General features: G+C 33.3%; 1 protein-coding gene across 1 annotated transcript; it reads right to left on the bottom strand.

Annotated features, from left to right (window-relative positions):
- Positions 1-3,591: 3,591 nt before the first annotated feature.
- LOC128999837 (growth hormone-inducible transmembrane protein-like) lies at positions 3,592-16,369 on the bottom strand. Its single transcript, XM_054426541.1, has 8 exons — positions 16,238-16,369; positions 12,147-12,373; positions 10,915-11,026; positions 9,891-10,032; positions 8,526-8,701; positions 7,741-7,862; positions 5,919-6,090; positions 3,592-3,774 (listed from the first exon to the last, which is right to left on the bottom strand). Exons 2-8 carry the CDS (start codon positions 12,364-12,366, stop codon positions 3,690-3,692), a joined length of 1,029 nt encoding a protein of 342 aa, XP_054282516.1. The 5' UTR covers positions 12,367-12,373; positions 16,238-16,369; the 3' UTR covers positions 3,592-3,689.
- Between the last annotated feature and the right edge of the window lie 2,603 nt (positions 16,370-18,972).

Below are 18,972 nucleotides of genomic sequence, written 5' to 3'. Positions count from 1 at the left end.
TGCTATTAGCCGTGAGCAACTAGCTGGGACAACTCATTTAGGCAACTTCAGAATAGGGTTATTAGACAAAAACTATCCTGCTTTACATGGACTCATTCACACGCTTTAAAAGTCAAAGATGTTATTGAGCAGTACGGAGCTCCTTTTTCTTCTTCACCTTCTCTTGAAAAATGTAGGTGGAGAATCTGCAGATTTTGACAATGCCCTATGCTATGGACTAAAGTCAGTAAAGCACACTTTTTGATGACCTTAGTGTGGATAAATGGAATTTGTTTACAGTCACTACTACTTCCCTGATGTATAAAACTTCATTTGATGAGTTACTTACAGGTGATGTTTGGATAAATAGAATTGTTATGCGCATGCAGTCAGTTGCTCACAAAATTCACACCCGTGTTGCTTACATGGATAATAGGCACTATACTCCAATGCCCCCCTGACGACGAGGGGACTAAAACGGTTGTAGGTGCCGGCAGTCTCCGAAAAAATTTTAAATCTAAAACGAGGTGTTAGCCCGTCCTACGTACGGGAATTCAGTAGTCAGTTAAAACCGTGTACAATTCAGATCAGCTAGTTTACAAATATAAAGACAAAGTTTCTTGCAGTTTTAATGTGAAAAATCATCTTGTAAACAAATGTTGTGTGATCAAATAAATATGTTTTTATTCCATCATAGGCCTATACGATATGCATTTTAAATCCGATAATTTTACAATAAAACAGCAATTCTGCAATTTTTACTATGTGAAAAGCGTTGAAGTGAGATTTGCAGCCGATTCGCACAGACGCACACTGATTATAAGTAGCCTACAGTAGAGAGAGTAATAGTCAATTGAGAAGTGTATAGACCTAGTCAACGATACCACCTTCCATAGCATACCTGCCTCTTCCATAATTATTATCACCACAATACAACTACTATACACAATTCCCAGTAGGCCTGAATAGAAACAACCTAAAATAAAACTATAGTATCCAATAAAATTCACAGTACACATAATTTAACTTTGGTGTCCTAACATCAAAACTAATAGTCCCACCTATCCTTTATATCAATTTCACTGCATTAATTACTAAATAAATAAGCGTAAACAAAGAAAAGTAAAAACAATAACAGTTTGTTTTGAAACAGCTGTTTGGTTCATTTGAAAAAAGAACTGGTCACATGTAGCAGGAATATAAAAAGTAAACACGCTAGTAAAGCTAATGACGTAATTGTCAATGTTTATTATCCATACCGTTATCAGTTCTATCCTTGATAATTACCCACCCTCATTGAATAAATGTACATCATAATTTCCCATATTAGTTCATTTAAACTACAATATATAGTAGTACAATAGTTGAAAGAAAAGTGATATTTTCACGTTTGGGGGCGCTGATATAGGCGCCCCCAAACGTAACCACAACTGAACCTGATTTCATAAAAAAAGGATGGTTTGTCTAATTGCAGTATCTTAAGTCAATGTTGACGTTGTGTTCAATATATGTCATCCATTTGTTTATCTTTTTGTATAAAACCCGGCTGAGGTTGTGGTGGTAATTTAAAATCGTGATTCCTGATTATTCTTGATCTTCTTTTTATGACATCAATATTTCCGGGCCTAATCCAAACAAAGTTAAAGCAGACAAACATTAATTGTAAACAAAAAGCTACCATGAAGAATTAAAACATGTAAACATTGTTATTAGCGAATTTCCCATATAGGGAATAAGCTATTACCGTAGGTCTCATGGTAAGACCTAGACCCGGGACCGATTTTCTTTTTCGTTTTGAGGTCCCCAGAGGCCAAAAACACCATCCGTTCAAATTCATATATATATATATATATATATATTTATATATATATATATATATATATTTATATATATATATATATATATTTATATATATATATATATATATATTTATATATGTGTCCGTTAGCGCGATAACTCGAGCAAAATTGATCCGATTTTGATGAAATTTGGTACAAACGTGTAAACCTACATTTATCCGAACGAGTTCGCGAACCAGCATAATCGGACCATGGGATCAGGGGTTTATGGGGGGTTTTATGGGGTAAAAATGGGTTTTTCTCATTTTTGACCCTAAAAACTTAAAACTTCTAAATTTCTCTCTAGACCAATTTGAAGAGCTTAAAAAAACAAATAATTTGGTATATTGAAGTGTTTTTGAATGTTCATTGACTACGGAGAAAATTTAAAATTCCCATGTTATTCTTATGGAGAATAAATAAACTGTTCTAGTTTGCTTGTTTATGGATATATTTTAATCAAATTTGGCAATTTGGTTTATTTCATACTAAGCTATCAATATTTCAATTGAAAAAAACACATCTCAACATCTTCCCTGTAGCAGCAAACCTAACTACTCACTAAAATTAATGTTATTTAAATAGGAAATAAATCTGAAAATTTATAGGGAATATTTTGGTAGAAATCAAGCCGGGTAAATGGAAATTCGCTTAGTATGCAGGTTTGCTGCGACGGGGGTATTTTTCTAATCTTTTCTTGAAAAGTGGAGCATTAAAATAATTTGCATTTATCCTTTTTTATTAAGACTCGTGTACAGAGCCTCGATTTGTACTGTGGTTTAATTAATTTTGGTTGACACTGTGGTTTAAACTGTGGTCTAATTATCTCTACTAATCTTACTTATTTCCTATAATCAATGACAAAAATAAAGTAACCTCATAGTTCCATAGTTTATATTTAACCAGCTGTTAGTTAAAACAAATTATATTGCTCTAAAACAAATCGAAAAAAAATAATTTGAACATCCTAGTATTTTACTATGTATATTTAATTAATCTGCCATCCTCTTACAGAAGAATTGAACGTATCAATGATTAGCATTACAGTATAAATAAGTCAACCCTAAGTATGTTTTTACATTTTTAATCCAAATGCTGAATTTGTGATACAAAAGCTGAATGTTTACAGCTGTTATGTTAAGCAAATTATTTTATGCCAAAAGCTAGTTTAGAATCTTAGCGTCGGCTGCTAGACTTTTTAAAAATTAAAACTTAATTTCTAAAAAACTGGGACCCTAAACTAAAATTATGGCTTCGACATTCCCTAGTTCTGAAAATTATCTTTCTTTCAACACAAAAATTATGAAAATCCGTCTAGTGGTTGATTCAGAATCGTGAAATTAAAAAACACTGTTTCGTTTTAATATTAGAGATTCCCATGTTATTCTTATGGATAATATTGTAAAATGTTGTAGTTTGCTTGTTTATGGATATATTTTTGATCAAACTTGGCAAATTTATTTATTTTAAAGAATTTGATTTAGAGTAATTTGTTGGATTTAATAAATTTGCATAAGATGATATATTATCCCTATCACAAGATTCAGAAAACCCCAATTTCAAATTAAATTTGAGTAGCGGGAGAGAGAGAATTGTTTTTTTTTTATTTTAATTATTTATTTAACTCACTATATACAAAACTATATTACAACAGTCTTTGCTTACATGAAATTAAATTAGCGTTCAATAGTTCATCTTAACTCAGTTTACAATACATAAAAAAAATAATTCGTTCAGAGTAAAATGTATTCTGAAATTAAATGAGACAGACAAATAAAACAAACAATATTGTGTCTTTAGTTTAACATGAAAATGCAAAATTTAATCTATTTTTATTTGTCGTGTTTGAAATGAATAACCAAGATATGAAACCTAACGCCTCTTCCTATCGTTGCCCATCAAAATGGCCAGTATCCTGATGAAAATGTTGAGGGTGTCTATGTAAACCGAGATCGACCTGAAACACCATCAATAAGTTTTTCAATGCACTCAAACTCTCAAAGAGTTGTTTTTCATATTAGTTGTTATTTCCATATTAATAGTGGAGAAAATATTTTATTGTTTTAGTCCAGATTTGGGATTGAGAATACTTTGGACAGAACAGATTGTTTAAATGGATGAAGCGGGGCCACCTAAATGATTACTTCAATAAAAAACTCTAGGCTAAAAAACTAAAGGAATTGTGGCCAAATTCCAATATGGTACAGTCTAACCTTGATATAACGAACCTCGATATAACGAATTCCTTGATATAACAATTTTTTTTTTAATCCCCTAGAACTCTCCATAAGACACAATGTATATTTTACCTCTACATAACGAACAAACCATAACAACGACCTTGATTTAACGAATTTTTCGTGATTTCGGCTAAAATAAGACACCTCAATATAACGAATTTATCATTGTCAGAACCTCTACATTGCGAATTTAACCTCTGCATAACGAATTGTCTACGTCTTTCCCTCGATATAACAAATCCCCCACCCCAGTATTGTTTTTGGAAAATCTGTTTCTTTATCAAATTAAATGGAAAGGTCACGTCATCGCTTGCGCTAACCTTCGTCTGCTCCGTTTTACATCTTTGTCTGCTGTCGCTGCGCGCGCTATGTTGCAACTGAGAACTGATTTCATTCCCTGAGGACTGACTGATGACGACGTCATGTTTAGTAAGCTGTGATTGGGCGATATGGGATAACTATGGTGAATTGTACAATTTTTGGATAAAAAGAAACTTAAGAAAGAATATAAAAACAAAACCAAAGAGAAAGAATAGCAACATCGTTATTTTAACATTCCTTTTACGAGTGTTTTTATTATCCTTAAGTTGGCTATGATTATTCTATTTTATAATGACTTATCTAATAATTTATTGCTTTCAATACGATTTGTTTCAACTAGCAACACCAATGCCATAGTTAATGATTATTATTGACATTCCTCTGTTGTGATAAATCAGTACTGTACTGTAAGTAGCCTACCGCCGTAGATAAAACATACGTGTTGGTTAGTCCGTGCTACCGGCCTATCGCGAGCAGTAGCTTAAAAACTTTCTACTGTTTTGTTTTGATCTTTACATGGTTTATGTATGACTACGCAACACAGTGTTTGGCTAGGTTTTAGGAGGGTTAGAACAAGCTGTGATTTTAAACTTACAGCTTTTAACCTGTACCAAGGTCAATGTCATTGTCATGATTGCGCAATATTCAAGATCCCTCCCCTTTATTATGCCGGATAATTTAGGTTCTACTGTACAGTGTAAACACTGTAAAAAGTATTGTAGCCTATGCGACTTTAATTGTATTTTAATGAGGTCAAATCCCGACCTATATTGACTGACGCTGGTTCTGAACCTCGACTTTGCGAAATTCCTGCAAACCTAACCTCTATATAACGAACCTCGTTTTAACGAAATCCTTGATATAACGAATATTCAGTTCGGTCCCTATAGATTCGTTATACTGAGGTTGGACTGTATTTGTTATAAAACATGGCCATGGCCATTCAAATGTGGCCAAGCCAAATGTGAAACTTTACAAGTTATAATATATACTTAGCTAGGGACAGTCTCTTAATCATCAACATTTTATGTGGTGTCTAAAAAAACTATTTTCTTAAGAATATTATTTTGTACTTAAAACCCTCGAAATCAACTTGCACAATTCTAAGCTTGAAACATTGGGCTACTCCTTTTTGGTGTGTTAGTAAAAAAAGAATAATTTTTAAAGCGGTACTTGTATCTCCCCACCAGTAGGCAACATAATTTTGAATAAAATTACATTTTGTAACTACAATATTGCATCCTTTTATTGGATATAAAATGGATCTAAAATTTTTATTCCTTCAAAATTTGGAAACAAATGTTATAAAACTGGTTTAGCTGATGTTGAATGTTACTGTGCATGATAATCCTTAAAATACTTGAGGTATTTTCTATCCAGTTATCACATTCAAATTGTTTGTAAATTATTGAGATCATATTTTATAAAGTTCAAAGAATGGAAAACATGGAGTTTGGACAGAAAACCTTAAAAATTGGAAGATGTCAGGATGGATGCTATTCCAGCTCGCCCATTACACCTCAATACAGTACGGACTTACGCATTGACGGGGTCAAAGGGGACAGGGGCGTTGATCGGATGAGTCTCAGCCGCTCTAATGATACGTTGAGTGTCGTACAGCAAGAAGCCAGAGAACAGCAACAATCCTCCGTAGAGAGAGATGGAGTACAGACCTGCTCCCAGAGCAGAGGTGGCGGGTAGGAAAGCCGAACCTGATGCGGAAACATGTAAATTACGGCAAACACAAATCTTCACAGCTCCTTATATGTAATATGTCAGTGAATTTCAACAGAGAAATGTTAAATAGCTACTTAGAATTTTGTTGAATAATGTGGAGACAGAAAATTGTATTGTAGACCGTTTCATGGCATAGCAAAGTAGGCTAGATAAAGTTAAGTAATAATTTTAGACTTTTATCATGGAGGGAACAGTATTAGTAGTAGGGAGGTAATACCAGTCTAATGGTTTGACTTGGATGCATAATTCATGGTTTAAATCCCTAATTAATAAAAATTTCAAAATGTATAAAACAAATATCTTTTAAAGCTTTTTTGTCAATAAAAAACTTTTTGTTAAAAAAAATGTTCAAATATAAGTAGAACCTCGCTAATTCGAATTTCTGAGGAGTAACAATATATTTTGAGTTATAGGAAGTTTGAAATATAGAGAGTTTGAATTATAAAGGTCAGAATAAATAAAATTCGAATTATGGAGGTCCCAGTTTTAAGTGTAGAGAGTTTGAGAGAACGGAGACTAATGAACAAATCGTGGAACATCAATAAGAGCGTCAGTTCATGTTTCATGTCAGGCATATTTTTTGTTCTAAATTCAAATTGCAGAGGCTTACGGTGACACAGTTTGAATTAAGTAGAGGTTGACTTTGAATTTTGGAGGTAACAATTTGAATTGTGGCAACAAAATTCGAATTGTAGAGTCTTAAGGATGTACAAATTCGAATTGTAGAAGCAGCATTAATAGGAAAAATCACTTTGAATTATCGGTATATTATTTTACAAATTTTAGAGGTTTTCTGAAGGTAACAGACAAACATTACTAATTATAGAGGTTTTCAAATTATCGAGGTTTGAATTAGTGAGGTTCTACTGTATTTAGAACTATGGGAAGTTTGAAATATGGAGAGTTTGATTTGTAGAGGTAAGAATAAATAAAATTCAAACTATGGAGGTCCCAGTTTTAAGTGTAGAGAGTTTGAGAGGGAGACTAATGAACACATTGTGGGAACATCAATAAGAGCGTCAGTTCATTTTTCAACAGGCGTACTTTTTGTCCTGAATTCGAATTACAGAGGCTTACAGTAACACAGTTTGAATTGTAGAGGCTGACTTTGAATTTTGGAAGTTAAAGTTCAAATTACGGCTACAACATTTGAATTATAGAGGCTCGAGTATGTGCGAATAATTAGAGGCTACAATTTGAATTGTAGAGGCTACATTGCGTAAAAATCACTTTGAATTATCGGTATATTATTTTTTGAATTTTATATGTTTCGCGAAGGAAACAGACAACCATCTCTAATAACAGAGGTTTTCGAATTATTGAGGTTCGAATTAGTGAAATTCTACTGTGTATGTGTAATCTGTAATTTTCAACAGTAGTTTTTTTTTTTTTTTTTTTTTTTTTAGGAAAAAATAAAGTAGACAAAACTAGAAAGAATATAAAACATAATTAACAGTTATTGTCTACTCTTTATATTTATATTGCTTCAGAGAACCTAATTATATTAGGTTTTCATTATGTACAACTTATAGTTCAGCATACACTTTTGGAAAACTCAACAAAACAAATCACATTTTAGAGATAAAAATGCTAAACATGGAGAAATAGACCTAGTGTCAACTTACCAAGTGAAGATACGAGAACCACACCCAAACCGATGGCTAGCGGACCTGATATGGTGAGGAACTTGTCACTCGGAGCACAAACAGCAACGGCGGAGAGACCTCCCACCACTCCAGCTGTGTACCTGCGTAAAGACAACGTTGAGTCGTCAGATGAAGCACAGGGATTGTTTCCAACACTACTTTCTTATGTTTGATCAGGCTTAATATTCTGCACTTATAGCCTTCACAGCTTAAGTCCAAGACCAGCATATTGTGTTAGTAAATTATTCCACAAAACTACATTTTCACAATGATCCACCTTGTTATTGGCATTTAATTAAACAAAATAGATCCAACAAATGATAGGTATCAGTTTTAATCCAAGTTAAAGATTCTCAATCCTAGGATTTGCATTTTTAGATTGATCTGGCCTGCTCCAAGATTTATTACTGCAAGTTATTTTACATGAAAGTCAATGAATCTGGGTCGATTCTTGATCCAGATGGTATATGTTATTAGGCTATCAATCAATGATACTACCTAAAAAAAAAGGTGGATGTTTGATAGCAACAAGACCATGTTACAATAATGTCAAAATCAACCACCAAAATACACAAGATATAGTTAAAAAGGCATTAAGATACTAAAAATGTGTGACGCTCTTTTTTCGTGATGAGAGTTCCTCAAAATAACGACCGCTCTCTCTTTAACATCTATCAAGGATGTATTCAGTGATTACAGTGAAGACTGATCACTACATTTTTTTAATTCAATATCACATAATAACACAGCAGTTTTTAGCTCACCAAGCAGCCCTGATGGCCAGTGGACCAGCTAAGAGACACATGGGTGCAATGAGTGCCCCCATGACGCCAACGTGTACAGCCCAAGCAAGCTGTTTAGCTCCGACGCCCGGCTGGTAAGGGATATTGTGAACCACCATCGATGTGCCTATCATGGCTGCAAAGGTGCCTGCCACTGCCTGCAATCAACATCAGGGTAATCAGTGAGCATATGCTACCACAGACAAGTCAATGGTACACTCAAGTGATGTCTAGCAACAATCTTTGGTGTCTAGGGAATTGTATTCGTCGTCCCCTTCTGCTCTCCTTTCCCCTCTCCCCATCACATCACTCATGCTGTAGGAAGACCCTGTGCGCTACAACTGCTGTACAAAATTGCTATGTGGCCATCGCCGTTCGGACATTTCCGCCCCACCGTACCAGAGCCAAAAGCACACGATTGTCCCATAAACTTTTATCACCTGTATCTTAAAACTCAAACTCAAACTCTTTATTTGCCATAAAAAACATTACAAATTTGAGCATAGCTCATGTAACAGATGGCATGTCAATTATGCTAGAGTGTAAATTAATTATTACAATTAATTACAATTACAATTATTACAATTAATTATTAAAAAATCAAATACAATGGATAAGATACAGTCTAACAAAAATGAGAATATATACAGTACAACACCCCTGACTCAGACAGATGTGCTCATTTAAAAAAAAAAATCTTCCACTTTATAAGGACATGTTGCAGCTAGATGACTTACTTCTCTAGGTAATAATACTATGGTAAGATTAGGTTAGTTTATTGAGGGACATTTTCAGAGGGATTCTACCTGTTTAAAATGGTTTTCCTCAGCTGTATTTTTTATTATGTCACTCTGTTTAAAATGGTTTTCTACTACTGTAGTTGTACTGTAGAAAGTTGGAAGTCGTATTGAGAGGTAATCCTTACATGAAAAGTATTTTAGTTTTTTAACTTAATTTTCTTAAAAACAATGGTGCAATAAGACAAAAAAATATAGTTCATCGAACGGGTAGGCCTAGTATTTTTTCAACTCTCCTTCATTTCCGTCATTCAGTGAAACTTGATCTTGGGTCGAAAAGAGTAACTTTATGCCATAGTTATGAAATAAATGTACTATTACTGCCTCTCCCTAAAAAAAATCATAAAAGGTAAAGGGACAATAAAAATGTGAATTAAAATATAAAGCCATCAGTGCTAATAAATAAGCGAGATAAGTATTGTAGTATTGGTAAACAAACTAAAATATCTATACCAGAAGGATAAGAATCAATTCAAATTAAACCTCTAAGCTAGTAAACTTGATCACTTTGACAATCTAGATGAACTGTCCAAGGATAATTTCAACATACCAACAAAGAGTTGCGGCTCATGAGCCTGATCATGGCAGGTGATCGGAAGCAGGCTACGGCACTGGCAGCTGTGAGAGCTATACTTCCACCGAGGTACATGTACGTAGTCCTCACTCTGTCCTTCACATACTCGGGCCACAGCCTGAAACGCAATATAATTATAGCATTTATTTGTGTTTGTGTAGTTTTGTTTTCTCTTATAGATTAGTCTCGGCAATTTTTGTTTTCGGGTTTAATGCAGACATTTTTCATAGCTGATTAGTAAAACGGAAGTTACATTAGATATCGGGTTATGGAATCTGAGCCTGTCTTCAGATAGGAAGGAAACATGACACTAATCCCCACAGTTGACATATGTTTTGTTACTCCCTGGTGGTAAATGATCCTATAGCATAAGCTCATCATCCCTAACAGTTAACTGTTAAACAAAGGATTAAACCATTGAAGTTTGAGGTTTTACAACTTATTTCATTTACAGGTCACATAAATTGGACAATAGTAGTTTACCCAACGATTGTGTAAAGATAGTGTTAACGACACAAGAAGAAATTTAAGGTACAAGCTACAAGCCTTTTTATACATACGAGACTATTTATTTTATACATGAGTTGCGTACACTCCTTTACCTTTGAAAGTTTTTTAATTACTAACAATCACTACTCATAAATTCTAAAAGTTATGTTTTAAACCTCTCATTGCCACTGACAGTGATGCAACGAATCATTGTTCCAAAAACTAATTGCACCACTCATTAACAATTAAATTGGTCCTAACAGCTAATTAGTTGAAATTCAAAACATTACAATTTTACTTCTTTTCTCTCAAAGCTTGAGCCTCGTTGATCCGTTACTAGTTTTGTTAAGTGTATGTAAATTAAATAACCTAACTGACTCAAACTGTTAAACACTGGTACAACTAAGCCTACTTAGTATAATTTTTACAGTAATCTAAGCTTCAGGTTAAATATTTTATACAGTATTGAGATTTAAAACCGATATCAAAGGTTGCTTCTCGGCATACTTACATAGCCTGATCAATGGCGCCAGGCTTGGAAGCCAAACCGAGGCCATAGAAACACAGCGCTCCAATCCCAACGACAGCTCCACCAGCTACGGCCATTTGTCCAACAGCAAATGCTATAAACACAATCGACATTACTAAAATTTCTTCAAATGGTGCTTGTTGAGTAGCTTGCTTCGTAACTAAGGATTTGTTTCTACAAATGGTTAAGTTATTTGGTTCTATGGATATTAAATAGGTTAAGTTGTCAACCTACTGTAGCCTGGTTCTGTTTCTTCTACTTCCCTACATGGGTTTTTATCCTAAAATTGTAGAGTCCTGAGGGAAGTCAAATTTGTTAAATATAAGATGCAAATATGTATTGCTGGAAAAGCGCATTCAAAAATACAATTCACAGAATAGTTTTAGAGGAATTACTGGAAAAAATAATAGATTAGCCTACATAATATCTGTTACTTCGAACTTGTTTACATTGGCTTATGTTTTTTTTATGGAAAAGATGAACATAGCCACGACACCTGAGCCTTTGCTCCACCATAATTTCCCCCTCTCTACAACAACATGAGCCAGTACAACATTACCGGTACCTAATATGTGAGTAATTGTAAAAGATAGCCTATAGGCTAAATAAAATGTAATGTGAATAAGCCTACAAAATACTGTATTAATTTTTTTATCGTCTTAAGAATAATAATAATGGGAAATGTAAGATGTTAATTAAAAATTACAGAGAATACGGTGGCCATGTTGTAATTGGAACCAGCCTTGTGGTTATTCCAGTTTCATATATATTCCACATATATTCTACAGTACACTTTTTAGGCTTAGTTACGTTTCATCCATCTGTCAAACACAGCAAATGTAAAAAATGATTGATTTGATTTGATTTGATTTGAAAAAGTTTAAAACTAGTAGGCCTAGGCACCTTACAAAAATACTAAAACACTAATTTTCCTTTAAGTGAATAGCGACAGAAAAACAAATTACAGTGCTGATCTAAGTTAGAAACGTAATTCTGCACAGCCATATAAACTTAATATTTTTAAGGTAAAATCCCATGTGTCACTATGTTAAAATAGCTCTGATAATTTTGGATGACCATAAAGGATCGTTGAACTTATTGCCTACAGCTTTTCTTCACACCATTTATTACAATGAAGGCCAAGACAGGCTAGGTCTCAATCTATTGTAACGTTTCTGCTATCTGAACATGAAATTAGACACAAGCCAACTTACGAGTCCCTTGTGTAGGCTGCATGGCAATCTCTTTGAGCGTCCTCCTTCTTCGGGCAGTCCTAGTGAAAGGATCTCGCCCCTCGTTACTAAAATTCTTCCAGAGAACATTTTTCAAAACAGACGAATTCACTGTAGGTGCTCTTGTGGGGCATACCGTGGTATTGAACAATGCCTTTGCTACAGGCAAAGAGGCTCGGCAACTCCTGGCAACTGACAGCATGGTGAACCTGAAATAACATAACAAAGTTTACATTTTTGTAGCTAGGTATTTAAAAGCTTTTAAAATTACATACCGTAGCTAACAAAGAACTAAATAAATTTAATCAAACACAAAGACTCAAATGGTTACGACAACAGTATGATTGACAGATTATAAACAGAGGAAGAACAAAAAGTCTGGGGGATGTTCAACCACAAAAGAAGAAGTACGTTTGTGTAGAATACTCACATTCAATTCAATACACACATACAAAAGATTTGAAGAAACATGATATGGAATTGGCGTTCAAGACCAACAAGACAATTATTACCAAATTAACATAAACGTTTCTGATAATGTGATTGATAAAATTGAGAAATCAGGTGTGTACAAAAATAAATGTGCAAGTTGCCCAAGCTTTTACATAGGAAAAGCTGGACGGTCATTCGGAACTAGATACAAAGAGCATACCTTATTTCATGTCCAAAAGCTGACAAACAAAAATCATCTTTTACACAACACCTGGTTGACGAAAATCACGATAAGTAATCATGATATGTATGATCTGAACACTGGCCTAGAGATACTCCACACAAGCATATTTGGGCTATCCTTAAAACATATCCTTCCTGAACTCTAGTGGAAAATTAGCAAACTATTATGTGTGGTTCAGTGTGTTGATTAGTGCTGCCATCAAGTGGAAGACTTCTAAAACTACCTTTTCTGGGGAGGTATATCCACTTTCTCCTTCTCTTTTCCAATCATGACTTGAAGCAAGCAACATGTCCAGAGTTCTTCCCTATTGTATATAATTTAAATGTAAAGTAAATTCAAAGTCGTGTTTTCTTTTTTATGTTACTAATTGTCCTTAAATTCAACGTGTGAAAGTGGGTAAGATCTCTCCAGTTTTTTCTCTCAAGTGAACAGTGAACAATAATTATTCCTTTTTTTTAATTCAGACAAATCTAAAAGACTAGCCTATGTGGCCAATTCCCATCTCTTTCCTTTCCCAAAGCCTCAGACATAAAACTAATTGGTAAAATCATTATACTAATCTGGCCAGATATTATGTACCGTAAATGAAAAATAGTTTATTAGGCTAAGCACGAATAATTATGTAAATGTATCCACATGTTAAAAGGTAGAGTAAAATAGGCTAAATGTAATGACCACATATCGATTTTTTATGTCAAACCCTCAAGTCACTGAATTCCCAATACAGTCCACTTATGCCATGTCAAGTTTATTTTTTTGGGCATTGGTATAAACACAAGCAAGAAAAGAAATCAACTGGACACCCTAGGAGAAATTGAAATTTAGGTACAAAGCTTATAAAGAAAATAGGATGACACAATAACATAATTTTGAATGACAAACTGATAAATCACACTTCGTATTTAATTGTATTTTAGACCAGGACAAGAGACCAAAAGCAGTAGTACAACGGTCAGCTGTTAAGGTACCTACCATTACTTTCCTGTTAAAGGGAACATTCATTATTATCAAAAATTTCTTTTTGATAGACCCTATATCGATATTTTAATTTTCTATCTTATTGATATTGATATTTAACAAATTGAAACACATCAGCTGACAACTATGATAAATAAATAAGTTATTGTTCAGTATCAACAAACAATAAAAAGAAATTATAATTGAAAATTAAACTGTTATAAACTAACCTAACATCTTGCTTTAACATTTCAAAATTCTGTTTAATATTCCCCATGTAATTTATCTGTTTATCAAATGGAATTTTGAAATGGTAAGTTAAGTTAGGGCCTACAGCAAGTTTGGTTAGTTATGTTTTTTAGTTGTTTTTTTTTAGGCTATTATTTTTACCTAAACAAGATTAGTTCTCAATTTGTACTTTAAATGCGTTAGAAGAGGCTGCACTTTACTTTAGGTCCTACACTCATTCGAATGAAAATATCGATCGATATATCAATTAATCGATTGTTTGATTCGATAGGCTATATCGTTTGGTTAGTTAGGTAAGGTTAACCTAACCTAACTAACCAAACGATATATCGAATGAAACAATCGAATAATCGATATTTTTATTCGAATGAGTGTAGGACCTTAAGTAAAGTGCAGCCCAAAAAGAAATCATCGATACTATTGAATATTCCCTTTGACAGGAAAGTGCAGCTGATAGCACCGCCACGCCAGCAACGATGCAGGAGTAACCTCCAGTCGGCATCCAGTTCAGATCATGTCAACCGGTAGGCTACCGTGTGTGCAACTGCAGGCCTGTTGATTTTGTTCGTATTTTCGTAATTGTAAAATGTGTCCAGTGTTATGTGTTTGTAATGGGACGACGCTGATTCAGCAGAAGATGTCTGATGATGGCATGTTAATGCAGCAACGGCTGTAACGCCAGTTTCAACTGTTTGAGTGTTGATGAAATGTAGAACCTATATTTAGATTTTAACTGTTACAATTTACCAAAACTAAAACAAAGTATATTATATCCTACAGAATTGTAGGCTGCACTTTACTTGACGTCCTACACTCATTCGATTGTTTTTTTTCGATTCGATATTTTCATTCGATTGTTTCATTCGATATATCGTTTGGTTAGTTAGGTTAGGTTAACCTTACCTAACTAACCAAACGATATATCGAATGAAGCAATCGATTAATCGATATATCGATCGATATTTTCATTCGAATGAGTGTAGGACGTCAAGTAAAGTGCAGCCCAGTAAAATCTAGACCTAAGTTAAGGTTCGGTCTAAATGGAAAAATAGGGTAGGCCTATTACAGTTTAAGTTCTATTCATTGACCTCTACAGTACTCTCTGTTAACGTTGACTTTAACCCTCCGAGGGTCACGCGTCAAAAAATCGACGCACAACACACTTTGTGTAGGGTCACGCGTCTAGTTTAAGACGCACAAACATCGTTTACGGCGAAGGCTCTATGACTGACTGAATCGGATTGAACTGGATCGAGTTAGGTATCGTTCTTTCCGTAATATTCTAAGCTTTCTCCAGAGGTCTGTCTCTAAGCGCTATTCATTTTAGTTCCGAAAATATTGTAGCAGACAGCTGACGTGCGTGTATTTGTAAACAGCTAGGTTCCCCCGGACCGATGACTGATGTGTTTTATTACGTTTATCATTTTTTTAGTGTTAACTTAAAAATCAAAAGTAGTGATATACGTGGTGCATTATAAGAAGATTTAAGTGGTTTTGAAGTGCTGGTTGATGATCCTGAAGAAGTAGGTAGTGATATTAATGTAAATTATCAGCCAGATTCCTAGCTATGGTTAGGCTATGCATTCTTAGCTAAACGCTATATACTGAAATCAGTTTTTTGCCCATAACTTATTTATTTGCAAATCTACTTCCTTATATTATTATATATTTGTAATCCTCATAAAATTTAGAACAAAGTGGCTATTTTGAAATATTTATAGGCCTATAATTTATACAATTTCATTGAGCGCGAACTTATTTTTTTTTTGAAAATTTTCAAAACTATATTTTTTTTACCTAAAATTTTTTTTTTTTAAAAATGTTCCTTATGTTTTATATATAATATTGAAGCCCATGATTTTCCAAACAAAATGGTATATAGAACATTAGAATTAACATTGTTTTAAGCTTCTCAGATCCGTTTTAATAAAACCTTGCAAATGCGCCAAAAATAGGTGGACATTAAGGCCTAAACTATGGACACTCGGAGGGTTAAAATATCATCAGAAATTAATTGGAGTTTGAATAGAATGGAATAAAAGGCTTAGAATTGTAATAATTATGCAACTTTACATAATCATAGGCTAGGCCGTGTGTAACGCCAACACTTCAAACTTATTGTAAGGATTGCGTCACTCTAAAATTATTGAAATTATTGCCAGTGTAATCTAATAACTAAAAACTATTTTACCTGCTAGCTGATTACACAGCAATCAACAGTAATAGCCTAATCCGGAATCGTGTCGTGCCTATTATATTCTAATTCTAAGGCAAAACAACACTTGGATTTCTTAACACTACACTTTGTTTTCCAATTCCCGAATCCAATCGAATAAAGTAGAAAAAAATCACCTGTTGTAGAAGAAGTAAGAAACAGCTGATGGAAGAACTTTCTAGAGAATAATCCAAAGAGATAAACATAACAAAGAAAAACAGTTTTTGATTTTCATACACACATTATAAGCATTATACTATATATAAGATGCAATAAAACAATTATTAAAACAATCACTCTACATTTATACTGCCGTGCTAAGCACAAAGGGGGTATCTGCAATTTTTGGCTATATTGAGATATTGATACCTACTAAAACAGCTTGATTTTACCTATCAGTTACTAAGGTATTTTAGCCGTAACAACAAATAATTTCCTTTAAAAAAGTATTTTTTAGTTAGTCGTATCTGCACGAATGACATGTTTTACTAGGTTATTTTAGCTGTAAGTGACATTCACTAAGCAATAAAAGTCGCATCTGCTGTAGATACGACTTATTCCCTTATTAATACGTACATACCACTTTTATATCTTAGTAAAGTAGCAGTTGCCACCTTTTTGCTTTAGTATGTTGGCAACATTCTCACATGTTTGCAAGAATTGTTTGTTAGTTAGGTAGCTTTTGTTCAGTATTTAAAATGCCAGCTGACCATATGTGTGAGAGAGAGAGAGCATATTAAAATGATCCCCACATGTCAACAACAATACAATAATAAAAATTTGAAAATGTAAACATTCTGGTTAAAAAAGTGCAATTTTTCTCTCTTGTAATATCGTTTCTTTGTGTAACATCGTTCATTTCTCTCTCCTTTTATTTTGACTTGTTTCATTTACCTTTTCCTTTTGTGTGCATTTAATAAACCCTTTTTAATTTGACTCTAAATTCTGTGTACTGTAAGAACATTTGGACATTCATTAAACATATCTTCTGGACTAGACAACATTCGACCAGATCTTCTTTCAAGACCTTAATAACGTCAAAGTGGTAATTCAGTGTTACAAATTAAACCAAAAGTCCATAATTATTTTCTGTTGTCAAAATTAAATTAATAACCCATATACAGTCCACTTTTATTATTTTATAAAAAAGCCTTTTGAATACGCTACATCTTTAAGTTACTGATTAACCTAAAAACTTTGATGTTGTTTGTTTTTTGGTAACCGTGAGTTTTTTTTTTTTTTTTTTTTTTTTTTTTTTTTAACATTTTATTTAATTTACAATCTGTTCAACAAAAATTGAACAATAAGCAAATATGATAAAATTTAAACACATTAGTTAGTCTTTATCCAACAATAAAGCTAACACAGGTTACGATCAGTCTCTTAAATATAAGTTTTAAGTACATAACTTTATGACTAAAAAGTGAAAAAATGCAATATTGAAGAATCTATTACATTCCAAAAAGGGTATTGTTCCGCTAAGCCGTTTCTCATTTTGGGAAAATATCCCAGTGATCTCAGATAAATCTGATAATTAATACAGACAATATTTGCTTTTGAGGTTTTTTAAAAACCATGACAATTACCGGTATTAATTACATTTGTTTCATTTTTAAGCCGGTCATCAATTTGTTAATAAGTTGATTTGATTTATGACTGTTTTTTATTTCTAAGCTTTATAATAAGTGTTTTTAAGAGGGAACTTTCCTTGTTTGCAGAATAATTTAGCCTAATAGAAGTTTTTTGTGCAAAAATGTTTACTATTATCTGTAAATAAATTCTGGTTTTTATCAGCTGTTTTACTATTCCTAGGCTATTAATTGTTCCTGAAATAATTCTAATGATTAGGTCAAATTATCTAGACACTTTTAATTTTAGTATTATGATCAGGACTTGGCAAATTATAATTTTATGAGTAGATAGTTCTACATACATTACTAAGCATTCCTAGTTGTAAGTGTGTGCTACTAATGTAATTTAGCCGTAACTGCCGCAGATACTACTTAATCAGCTTAGTAAGTTGTACATACGGCTATATAACTTAGTATTTTATGATTAGTTAGTTGTTCCAATTAGCCGTATCTGCCATAAAAATGTGTTAAATAGGCATTTTGAAATAAATGTAGTATTTTTAGACAAAGGAAAAAATTACAAATTCAGTAAATATGGCAATATTGATCCTAGGCCCATGGTTACCGAAATTAAGAGCTTTAGACTTGGAACCTCTTTTTCTCAAAATCAGCTCAGGTGCAGATACCCCCTTTGTGCTTAGTACGGCAGTATAGTACTGTATATTTAAAATACGTAAAATAGGTACCATCCTGTTTTCATAACGACTAAAGAGGTCTAAATTATTGGGTTTTTGTACAGCCATAGATCAAACATACTATTTCTCAACGACCGACATACTTCATACTTGAGGAGTATGTTTTTAGCGAATTTCCCCTATAGGGAATAAGCTATTACCGTAGTACTCATGGTAAGACCTGGACCCGGGACCGATTTACTTTTTCGTTTTGAGGTCCCTAGAGACCAAAAACACCATCCGTTCAAATTCATATTTAAATTTTTTAATTTAGGTATTCACGTAATAGGGCTGCTGATATATTAATTAAAAGTAAATAAGTACAACTGAGCACCCTGAATATTATATTTTTTAAAAAGAAGTGACATGTTTCGGACATAAGTCCATTTTCAAACTTCAAATCTAT

The sequence above is a fragment of the Macrosteles quadrilineatus genome, unplaced genomic scaffold, assembly GCF_028750875.1.
Source record: "Macrosteles quadrilineatus isolate MER2022 unplaced genomic scaffold, UCM_ALF_1.0 Scaffold_8__2_contigs__length_117827958, whole genome shotgun sequence".
NCBI classification, from domain to species: domain Eukaryota; kingdom Metazoa; phylum Arthropoda; class Insecta; order Hemiptera; family Cicadellidae; genus Macrosteles; species Macrosteles quadrilineatus.
Note: the sequence above shows the minus strand (reverse complement) of the source record. Positions and strands in the feature narration are given on the sequence as shown.

Excerpts from the sequence above, each read along its gene's own strand:
- LOC128999837 (XM_054426541.1), bottom strand. The coding sequence starts at position 12,366 with ATGCTGTCAGTTGCCAGGAGTTGCCGAGCCTCTTTGCCTGTAGCAAAG. Across the intron at positions 11,027-12,146 it reads GCAGCCTACACAAGGGACTC|CATTTGCTGTTGGACAAATG; the intron begins GTAAGTTGGCTT and ends TTGTGTTTATAG. Across the intron at positions 8,702-9,890 it reads TGAGCCGCAACTCTTTGTTG|GCAGTGGCAGGCACCTTTGC; the intron begins GTATGTTGAAAT and ends TGTTGATTGCAG.